The sequence below is a fragment of the Nannobrachium achirus genome (genome assembly GCF_963921795.1).
Source record: "Nannobrachium achirus genome assembly, chromosome: 10".
Taxonomy (NCBI): domain Eukaryota; kingdom Metazoa; phylum Chordata; class Actinopteri; order Myctophiformes; family Myctophidae; genus Nannobrachium; species Nannobrachium achirus.
This window is the reverse complement of record NC_137819.1, coordinates 2,710,336-2,722,431: the sequence shown is the minus strand read 5'-3', so window position 1 is coordinate 2,722,431 and position 12,096 is coordinate 2,710,336. Positions and strand designations below refer to the sequence as shown.

The following is a 12,096-nucleotide window of genomic DNA, read 5'->3' as shown; positions in this document are numbered from 1 at the left end:
GATCGTCAATCTTAACAAAACTTAAATGTAAAATCATAACTTCGCTGGTAACTTCTTGTAACCAAAAATTACCCAAAAAGTATCTCAGTTACTTGACGAGTTACAAAAATATAAATGTAACTCAGTTACCAGCAAGTTACAGCAAAATGTAACTTAGTTACGTAACTCAGTTACATGTAACGTTAACTTCCCCAACACTGATTGCGAGTGAGCGCCCAAATAACTGGTAAATAATGGTTACGATTTTGGTTTCAAACCTTAAAAAAAAAATATATATATATATATATATATATGTCATAGTATATTAGAGAAACAGCACATTCGAGACGCGGAGCACTCGTGGTGCGGCACGGGGCGGAGCAAGCGGTCGCCACAACAACGTACTCCAGGCGGTGCGCCGCTCTATTGTCCACGACACTGCGAGCGGCTACCGAAGCCCCCCTGTATCCACGAAGCCCAAACGAGTTACGAGGCCCCCCTGGGTCCACGAAGCCCCAAGCGGCGCGAAGGCCAGCGGACCTTGGTCCTGCTCTTCGCCCCCGAGCGCCGCAGGCGCGAGTGGCCGCGAAGAGCGGGCCAGGGCCGCGCGGCCGGCGGAGCGCCGCGCGAGTTATGAAGCCGTGGTGAATGCAATCGTTATATTTATGCCCAGGCCGTAAGGCCTGGGCAAGCGCACGTTAAACGCCCTGTCCAAGTGACTACAATGGAGCTAATGGCTAGGCTAGGCTAGGCTAGGCTAGGCTAGGCTAGTAAATAAAGAGTAAACACTTCCGGTCTGCGGCGAGTTCAAAGCGTGACGTAACTCTCTTATATACACTCTGGTGAATGGCAGAGCAGTGGCTGACGTCGCCATCTGGTGGTGATTAGTGTGTGGTGAACGTCAAAACGAGTGCTCCTTGACAACTTTTACTGGTTTCTTGAACATACTGTAACATATATATATATATATATATTAGCCCCTTTTGCACTACGAGGTGGAACCAGAACTTTCCAGAACACGAAGGTGCTGGGGACCTTTTTTTAGTGCCTGCTCTTGAGTTCTTGAGGAACCTATGGGCGGAGCCAGCAGCGCTGCTGCTGTTCTGGTTATTATGGATCTAGTGAAATAAAAGAATGTCGCCAACCAATCATCAAGGACGATGATACACGAAAGAAGGAGCTTAAGAAGAACTTGGTCCCCGGAACTTCACGGGTTCTTTAAAGTTCTTGGTTCCTGGAAAGTTCTGGTTCGGCCCTGTTAGTGGAGAAGCCACCTGGCGTTTCCCAGGGACCTTGAGCACAAAGGTGGGGGCCAGTGGTGGGCAAGGAGGTAGAGAGCGTGACGATGACGTCTTTTGACGCTTTAGGTTTTAACTACTTTATCCATTCTTTATTGCGACCGAGGGTCATATTATACCCTGAAAAATATCTTGTTCCAGGGTCCTCGGTCGCGTCCGCGTCTTTCGGCCGTTTTTCGGTTCTCACACTCCCGCGTCTGCCTCCACCTCGCCGAGATCTATCTTTTGAGGGGGTCCCTGGTTCCTGTGCGTTCAGCCATTCCGGAGATACACTCCTTCACCTATGCTTCACCGTGCACCCGAGTATAGAGACACACGGGAGACTACAAATATGGCCGCCCTAGCGACCCCACTCCAAGATGCGCTGTGATTGGCCGGCAGTGTATAACCCTCGCTGTGATTGGCCAGTAGTATGATGACGTCATTTTGCCGCGAAATTCTCCCCCCTCACGGCTCATAGAAAACATATAAAGAGAAGGCTTTTGAAGCTGAAAATAACGGAGTGGGGGTTCTAAAACTTTAGCGATTTAACAGTTAGGACCATTTTAAGATTTGTTTTATAAAAAAAGTTACATGGTATAACTTTAAATGTTACTGGATATTTAGCTCGGCAGGTAAAAGGTGAATTGATCCCAGTGCATGACGGAGGACGATATCACGAAAAATGAAATCTCCACGATACGATTAACTTCAGTGTTTTATTTTTTATTTTTATCACGATAAACGATAACATGGCGTATCGTCCCATCCCTAGTGACTAGTATGTGACAGCTCATGTGACGGCTCAGTTATCAAACTGACAACCTGTGTTCCATTCCTACGGGGAACTGCATTTGGATTCCTCTCTATCGCCCTGCCCTCCCTCCCTCCCTCCCTAGTCAGTCATGTGACTATTTTTGGGAAAGAACAGAGTGGCGTTGGCTGAGCGGTAGCAAGCGGTCCAGGTTTATATTTAGGTAGCTGCACCGCTTATTGAATCAAGGCACTGGACTCATCGCTGGACTAAGCCTCCATCCTTTCCTACTAGGGCTGCGCATATAGTCAGGGGATATTAATAAAACCAGGGAATAAATTCCTTACCAAACGATTTCTTCACCAATGTGTCCGTGGACGGATTAACCCCCGCGAGGGCCCCTGGCCTATAATTTTTTAGGGCCCCCCCCCCACCCTCCACCATAACTCCCCCGTCCCTCCTAGCCTGATTTCAGACTCTACGCTGGAGCTTGAGTCTGAAGTTGTCCCTATTCTATTTGATTACAAAGGGGAGGGGATTTGAAATTTGAAATTCCCAATCACAAGAGATCTGGTGGGAGGGGTTGCGTTTGACTTGTGTACACAAAACATTCCCTCCTCCCCCTCCCCTCTGTGACATGCACCAAACAGGTCATTGTCTTTGATGTTTCATTGATTAGAGAGAATCACTAACGAGCTATCGACACTTGTAGTTGTAGCTCTTCTGAAGTTCAAAGGAGGCAATTAAGAACTCTGGTGAGCCACCCCTCCCACCACTGTTTCTGTTGATTTTTAAAAGTTAGACGCACCCCTCCTCTGTCTTGCATTGATCATTTCATTGGTCGGTTAGCCAAGAAACCGAATCAAGAGACGCGTCATATGACACCTCCAGACCAAGAGAAGCAGTCCACTCAGAGAGTGGGCGGGTCTATTGGCTGGAGCCAGGCAACGTCCCTCCCGCCATGCACTACCCAGCTCGGATTTTAAGCCATGATGATCATCTGTGGGCCAAGAAAGCACCTGTAGACAACAGAGGAGGGGCCCACACATTTGATTTTTAATTAATGTATACATTTAATTTTATTAAGTTGTCAATGACCACGCGGCTCAGTTCCCCCAAGGGCCCCTGAGAGCCAAGGGCCCCTGGCAACGGCCCCACCGGCCCCACCGGCCCAATGGTTAATACAGCCCTGTGTCTAGTAACATATCTAACAAAGATTGAAATTCAACATCCCTAGGAGAATCTTTGACAGCTAGGGTAACTTTGGGTCTCATTCACTATGTATGCACATTCGCAAATGTTCCGCCCCAGGATAATGGATTTTGATTATCGCGATAATATCGTAAATCGCGATTTCTTTTGCCACAATTATCGTGATATGACATTTTCGTATGGCCCCATCCCTAGTATCGACACACGTATCCACAAGCATGAAAAGATGTGTCGCCGCATCTCTGCTCCCCACTAACGCCCCCATCCCTCTTCTTTGTCTTCTTCTTTGGTGCGTTACAGAGGAACGACATCGCCATGGCCATCACAAAGTTTGACCAGTTTGACTTCCTGATCGACATCGTGCCGCGGGACGAGCTGAAGCCCCCCAAACGACAGGTAACACTCACTTCCTGTTTCCTGTCTAAAAGTGTGTTCTGGGCAGCGTTGATTTCTTCGACTAAAACTATGACGAAAAATGCTGAAAATTTCGGCAACGAAATAAAAACTAGACTAAAACGTTAGGGAGGAACTAGTGGAGAAGAGTCATTTTATGTTGGGTTGCTCTAAGGTGTAGCAGATCTACAGAAAGGTTATTTTCAGCACGCAACCAAGTGTAAAATCAGTCATTACGACACCTGCCAACACTTTTGTCGCCTAAAATCTTATAATTATTAGACAAAAATTTGACTAAAACTAAAACTTTTCAGGTGACTAAATTATGACTAAATCTGAATTACATTGTATTCAAAAGACTATGATTGAAACAAAATCTAAATGTTCTGTCAAAAACTGATGTATATTTAAAAAATGGGAGAAAAAAAAACACTTCTCAATTATTTGATTAATCGAAAAAGAAATCAATAGACTAATGGCTAAGAAACGAATGGATATTTGCAGCCCTAGTGTGTTCTGTTCTGCGTGGTTTGGATGTCTTTTCTTTTTTTCTCGTGATGTTTGTAGGCCTGTCACAATGATTACATCATCTTCTAATCGCAATTGTTTGACATAATTGTCATAATCATTTCCATTTCCATATCAACAATGTTGATATACCTTCAAACACTTTCAAAACTGGTGGAAATGGCAGATCTACAAGCACACAATGTGTCGCATAATGTTCTTTTAAGTCAAATATGTCAGTCATTTCTTTGTATATTTAGGTTATGTGTCATATCTGCCACGTGCAACTTCAATGCCTACAGAGCCAAACAGAAATGCAATTGTCAACGACAAAAACACAATTAAATAGTTAATCGCAATTATCCGAGTGACAATTAATCGTCATGTAAAATGTCATAATCGACACGCGCAAGTGGTGTCAATGCATGGCTGTGGACAACAGGAGTGGAGGTGACGGCCTTTTTGGCTGCTGTTCCATCAGTGGCAGTCTGGAGGCGCTGTAAACATCCTTGACTGGAAGCTGGGTTTTTATGGCAGAGAAAGGCTTTCAGTCGGATGTTTGCAGCGTCTTGTTGCCCCCGACAACCAAACAACAGCCCGGGAGATGACGTCACAACAGAAGACCCGCATCCTCACACAGACTCTCAATGACTGCTGTGTGTGTGTGTGCGTGTGTGTGTGCGTGTGTGTGTGTGCGTGTGTGTGTGCGTGTGTGTGCGTGTGCGTGTGCACTTTTATTACTGCACTTGTGAGGCCCAAATGTCCCCACAAATATAGTATTTTTTCCTGGTCCACACACAAAAACGTTAAAAAAATATGGAGAAAAATATGGAGATAAAAATGATATGGAAATCCGGCGCGCTGCAAAGGGAAGCTTTTGTCTGAGATTGTTGTGTAAAAATGAAAAGTGGTTCTCAACCTGTGGGTCGGGACCCCTTGGGGGGTCCCAAAATGATTTGTGTGGGGGTGGGTCCCCAGATGATTAACTTAATGTGCAACATGGTTTGCCCACTCAACAATAAACAAACAAACAAAGTTTAAGTGTATAGAGGGTATCTGCACATTTCTAAAGTGACAATTTAAGGACTTTTTAATACCTCTGAAATGACAAATTAAACTTTGGCCAAAATTAAAAAAATAATAATAATAATAATGAAAATAGCCGCTTGTAGGGTGGGGGCGTCCCCATTTAAAGTATGATTATTTTGTGGGTCGCGCCCCCAAAATGTTGAGACCCACTGCTGCAAACGACAGAGAGGGAGAGAGAGAGAGAGAGAGAGATGGCCGGCCGGGGGCCAGTGGACCACCGTCGTCGTCCCGGAGACCGTGTACAGGAGTGTAAACATCCTACACTCTCAGCTGTGCGCTCATGGAGCTGGGAGAGGGGTGTTTACGCTCTGACGCACGGACGCACAACCACAGGGTTTCACTGAAGAGAGTTGGTGTAGAGCAGGGGTGGAGCAACTTTTTTGTTCTTCTTTTTTAATGTTTTTTTAAATGTCAAATGCATTTATGTTCTTATGTTAACATTATGAACTTAAATACAAATACATTGGACATAAAAAATACAATAACATTTTAATACTATCATTTAGCTACTAAAACAGACTAAGTAATTAAAGCGGGTAATTTTTCCAAGTTTGGAATTGTAACACCTGAAATCAATAATATATCAGTACTCAAATATCAACCTGCGGGCCGCATTAAGTGAAGTTGGGGGCCGCCAGTTGCCCATCTATGGTGTAGACTAGAGTATAGACCCATACCCATTGCGTTTAGGGCTGTCACAATTATTAGGCATAATCATCTAATCGCAATTATTTGACATAATCGTGATTATTTTTCATAATCGTCATAATCGTTTCCATGTTGAAACATTTTCATATATTTAGAAAAAAAGTCAAAAATAGTGGAAATGGCAGATCTACAAGCTCACAACGTGTCGCATCGCGATGCATTGTGAACTTTTAGATACTATTTCCACTATCAATGTTCTTTTTTTAAGTATTAAGTTGTCAAATATGTCAGTAATTTCATTGTATTTTTAGGTTATGTGTCATATCTGCCATGTGCAACTTCAAAGCCTAAAAGCCAAACAGAAATGTAATTAAATCGTTAATCGCAATTATTTGAGTGACAATTAATCATCATGTAAAATGTCATAATCGTGACAGCCCTACTTGCGTTCCAACAGAGCCCAGCCTAACGTTGTACACGGTATTGTTGCGGTGCGGTGGTGTTACTGTATTGAGCAGGCTCTGTCCTGTTCTGTCCTGTCAGTGTGTGTTAACCCATTTAGGCCAAGGAATTATTGACTGCTTTAACTATTGAAAAATAGCAGATATACAAGCTCACAGCGCGGCACCGAGTGCCGCGCTGCGAGCTTGTAGATCTGCTATTTTTGAAAAAGTCGTGAAAATGTGTGCAAATCTTTGAATATGTATTTTCAAAGCGAACGTTTGTAACTCAAATTTTGCTTCTGGGTGGTCCCTGGAACTAGGTATTTTGAAATGGGGGTCCGTGGCCAAATACATATCATTTTGGGGGTCCTTCACATGAAAAGGTTTGAGAACCACTGACATAGTAGTCTCACTGACATAGTAGTCTCTCAAGAACTAACTGAGCTCCAGTTAAGTGAAAAGGACCTTTTCTTTGACGATGGCTGGCCAGATTGCTGACATAGAAACATAGTTTTTTTTTTTTTCCAAAAATCTTCGAAGGATTCAAAAGACACTTATAGAATCGGGTCAAAATTCAAATTTTCACGATTTTTCAAAAATAGCAGATATACAAGCTCACTGCGAGCTAACCCTAACCCTTTTTCACTGGTTAAAGCATTCAATAATTCTAGGCCTGAATGGGTTAATGGATCTTTGGGTCCAGATTGCATTACTCATCCATCAGTTATTCATCAGAGCTGCACTCGTCTACTGTTACACCTGCAACAATAATTCATGGAGATGTAATGGACTGATAGTGTGTGTGTGGGGGGGTTCTTTGTTGACCGATTTCAGCCATTTGGATTCCATAGAAGCCAACGTGTCTCCTATCTATGGAAGCAGGAAATCGCATATCTACAACTAGGGCTGTCACAATTATTACATAATAATCGTCTAATCGTGATTATTTGACATTATCGCAATTATTTTGTCATAATCGTCATAATCGTGAATGTTGAAAAATGTCCGAAATAGTGGAAATAGCAGATCTACAAGCTCACAACGCGTCGCGATGCGACGCGTTGTGAGCTTGTAGATCGGCTAAGTTTGACAAGTAGTAAGTTGTCAAATATGTCAGTAATTTCTTCGTGTATTTAGGTTTTGTGTCATATCTGCCATGTGCAACTTCAACGCCTAAAAGCCAAACAGAAATGTAATTGTCAATGACAAAAACACAATTAAATCGTTAATCGGCAATTATTTGAGTGACAATTAATCGTCATGTAAAATGTCATATCGTATTTGACAGGGTCCCCACGGTCATGAAATTCCTGGAAATATTTTGAAATTAGAAAAAATATTTTTCCAATACTGGAAAAGTTTTGGAATTCATGAAGGGTCCTTGGAAGGTCCTGGAAAAAAATAGCTATGCATTGTTTTACTGCCACCATAAATGGACTTTGAGGGTTCCCTGTCACGATTTTCTTGCCTTTTGACATGGGCATGTGTGTGTCCATCGTGCACGATCCACACGCGTACCACTGTCAGCTCACAGAGTGCACGCTTTATTTTTGCTACACTGCCTGTCTTTGGACATTTCACATAGGAGTAAGCGACTCGTTATTGTGCTGAATTATTGTTATATAGTCCTGGAGATTGGCTTAAATATTCTGGAAAGGTTTTGGAAATTCATTGGTAAAAATGTGTGGGAACCCTGATTTTTTTTTTTTTTTTAAGATTTAAAGAGAAAAGTATTTTTTTTTTGTTATGTTATATTTATTAAGCTTGAACATCTTGTAGAGCATAGCATGTTCACAAATACATCAGCTAACATAGTTTTATATATATATATATATATATATATATATATATATATATATATATATATATTAGGGCTGGGACTTTAACTGATTAATTGCGATTAATTAATTACAGAAAATTAACGCGATTAAAAAGATTAACGCATTTTAATCGCACTTAGTTTTTGCACCACAGAACCTTCAGTTTCGGGCATACCGATCACAGCGATGCACCAACCAAGAAGAGACAACAAACGCAAAGGGAGAAGTAGCCGATCAGAGCGCTTTGCTTGGCCCAGTGGATGCGAAATTTTGATTTAAAAAAAAACTCACTTGTTGATTCACTCATACAACAAAATGTGTTTTACTTGAAAAAAAAAAATGCTTCTCGGGTCAAATGTTAATATGCGTTTAAAATGCGATTAATTGCAATTAATTAATTACAAAGCCTGTAATTAATTCGATTCTTTTTTTTTTATCGTATCCCAGCCCTAATATATATATATATATATATATTTTTTTTTTTTTTTTTTTTTTTTTTTTTTTTTCCTTTTTTTTATTTTTTTCTCCTGTTCACGAGATGTCATTTATTTTTGCCTCCTTCAGGAGGAGGTTCGCCAGCAGGTGGCGCCGGCGGAGCCCGTGCAGTACTACTTCACACTGGCCCAGCAGCCCGGGGCGGTGCAGCAGCAGGGCCAGCAGCAGAACCAGCAGCAGACCATCCAGCCTGGACAGATCATCATCACACAGCCACAGCAAGGACAGGTACTACTGCACTACAATACCCACCATGCAACACTCTCACACAACACACCATCCAGCCTGGACAGATCATCATCACACAGCCACAGCAAGGACAGGTACTACTGCACTACAATACCCACCATGCAACACTCTCACACAACACACCATCCAGCCTGGACAGATCATCATCACACAGCCACAGCAAGGACAGGTACTACTGCACTACAATACCCACCATGCAACACTCTCACACAACACACCATCCAGCCTGGACAGATCATCATCACACAGCCACAGCAAGGACAGGTACTACTGCACTACAATACCCACCATGCAACACTCTCACACAACACACCATCCAGCCTGGACAGATCATCATCGCACAGCCTCAGCAAGGACAGGTACTACTGCACTACAATACCCAACATGCAACACTCTCACACAACACACCATCCAGCCTGGACAGATCATCATCGCACAGCCACAGCAAGGACAGGTACTACCGCACTACAATACCCACCATGCAACACTCTCACACAACACACCATACAGCCAGGACAGATCATCATCACACAGCCACAACAAGGACAGGTACTACTGCACTACAATACCCACCATGCAACACTCTCACACAACACACCATACAGCCAGGACAGATCATCATCACACAGCCACAGCAAGGACAGGTACTACTGCACTACAATACCCACCATGCAACACTCTCACACAACACACCATACAGCCTGGACAGATCATCATCACACAGCCACAGCAAGGACAGGTACTACTGCACTACAATACCCACCATGCAACACTCCCACACAACACACCATCCAGCCTGGACAGATCATCATCACACAGCCACAGCAAGGACAGGTACTACAATACCCACCATGCAACACTCTCACACAACACACCATACAGCCTGGACAGATCATCATCGCACAGCCACAGCAAGGACAGGTACTACACTACAATACCCACCATGCAACACTCTCACACAACACACCATACAGCCAGGACAGACCATCATCGCACAGCCACAGCAAGAGCTGCGTCTCAAGTCAAATTTCCTATTTCCTTGCTTGTATGTTAGTCCCTCCCATTGAGGAAATGGAGAAGAGGAGACGTCCCATTGGCCATTTCTGATGACAACATCACAGGTGGACTAACATACAAGGAAATAGGAAACAAGTGAAGGAAATAGGAATAATTTAAGCACAGATATAAAAATCACACCCGTGTGAACTGAGCGGTGGTTTACCCACCAACCCCCCTCCCCCCTTCCCCTCGGGCCGCAAAAGTCTTGAAAAAAAGTTTTTTGAAAAAAACGTGTTTTGAAAAAAAAAAAATAATAATTTGGGGAAAAAAAAGTTTTTTGAAAAAAAAAAGGTTTTTTGAAAAAAAAATGTTGAAAAAAAAGTTTTTTGGAAAAAAAAAGTTTTGAAAAATCTCGGGCGTGCTCAAACAACAGTAATAACTGCGTATTACCTTACTGTACTTTACTCTACTGTATACTGTACCTAACTGTACTGTATACTGTACTCTACTGTACCTAACTGTACTGTACTGTACATATTCTGTGTTCTATATCTATGAATTCTATGTGTGTAGATCTATGAATTCTGTCAGCCAGGACAGATCATCATCGCACAGCCACAGCAAGGACAGGTACTACTGCACTACAATACCCACCATGCAACACTCTCACACAGCATACCTTCCATAGAAGAAAAAATAACACATTTTGGGCCCTATTATGATCCAGGTCTTATGCCTTATGCCTTAACTTCTTTGCCTTTTTTTACTATTTTGTTTTTGTTTTTTTAAATATTTCAAATAGCTGATCTGCAAGTTCACAACGTGCAGATGTAGATCAGCATTTGAAGTATTTAAAAATGTTTTTCAAAATAGTGAAAAAAAGGTAAAGAAGTTAAGGCATAAGACCTGGATCATAATAGAGCCCTTTGAGTAACAACCCTAATGTACAGATGCTGTGGAGTGTGTTTGTGTGTGCACGTGCATACACAAGTGCACAGGTGGTCCCTGCTCAGTGCTGTGGAGCTGCAGTTATAGAATCTAGTAGAGAATCAGACCGTTTCAAATGTGTTGGTGTTGGCACCGTGAGCTGAGGAGGCCCATGTCTGACTCCAGGGACGTGCAGAGAATCTTAGAGAGGCAGGGGCTGACATTGAAAGGGGGCTTTTGGTGAAAACATCGAAAATGGCCGACCTCCAAGCTCACATCGGGTCGCGCTGCGACATGTTGTGAGCTTGGAGGTCGGCTATTTTCGGTGCTTGACACCACACTGAACTAAGCATAATCAAGTCAATACTGGAGATGTGGCGTAGTGGCATGGCTTTCTACACAGAGAGGGCAATTATTTCAACATAAGATGCTGCATTCAAGTTCAGGAGAGTTTGGACAAGGCAATGACCTTGAATGCTGCCTTCAGGTTTGGCATGGAAAGAGGGCATTTGCATTTCTTTCACCATAGTGAAAACTGCATTCATTGTTTGGAGAGGGCACTTTTTACAGAAGGATAAAAGGGCAGGGGCTCAAGCCCCCTTTGATGGCTATGTGTGCACATGCCTTTCTGACTCCCACCAGCAGGACCCTACAGCACCAGAACACACCCTGAAAACACACACACGCACACACACACACACACACACACACACACACACACACACACACACACACACACACACACACACTACAGTATCATACAGTGTAACCTGAGCTGGAGCAGAACCTTTACCAACGGGACATTGTCTCACACACAATGTCGAGGGTATAGGGATGGGCCAATATGAAAATGTCATATCACGATTATTGTGACAAAAGGAATCGCGATTTACGATATTATCGCGATAATCAAAATGATTTACCTTGGGGCAGAACATTTGATAGAGTGAAAAAAAGAGACTGTATCAAGTACGTACATTTTAAGTACCTTTTACCAATTATAGCGGGTTCAAGTGGTACCGGATATGCAGCTCGGCAAATAAAAGGTGAATTGATCCCAGTGCATGACGGAGGACGATATCACGATGAATGAAATCTCCACGATACGATTATCCTGAGTGTTTTATCACGATAAACGATAATATAGCGTATCGTCCCATCCCTAGTCGAGGGTCACCTTTCAACTCTCACTCTCTTTCCTTCACATTCTCATTGGTTCTTGTCCTACCTCACCACGCCCTCTCTCTCTCTCTCTCTCTGTGTGTCTTTCTCTCTCTCTCTCTCTCTCTCTCTCTCTCTGTGTG

General features: G+C 43.0%; 1 protein-coding gene across 14 annotated transcripts in view; it reads left to right on the top strand.

Annotated features, from left to right (window-relative positions):
• nfyc (nuclear transcription factor Y, gamma) overlaps nucleotides 1–12,096 on the top strand; it is an 84,554-nt gene that overhangs the window by 46,222 nt on the left and 26,236 nt on the right. For 8 of the 14 annotated variants that reach the window (XM_080735195.1, XM_080735191.1, XM_080735193.1 and 5 more), the window contains exons 5-7: nucleotides 3,523–3,618; nucleotides 8,687–9,700; nucleotides 10,439–10,495. In XM_080735195.1, the coding sequence (XP_080591321.1) occupies nucleotides 3,523–3,618; nucleotides 8,687–9,700; nucleotides 10,439–10,495 (1,167 nt within the window). The remainder of the gene's footprint in view (nucleotides 1–3,522; nucleotides 3,619–8,686; nucleotides 9,701–10,438; nucleotides 10,496–12,096) is intronic. The other 6 variants (XM_080735188.1, XM_080735186.1, XM_080735189.1 and 3 more) reach the window with 3 other exon arrangements.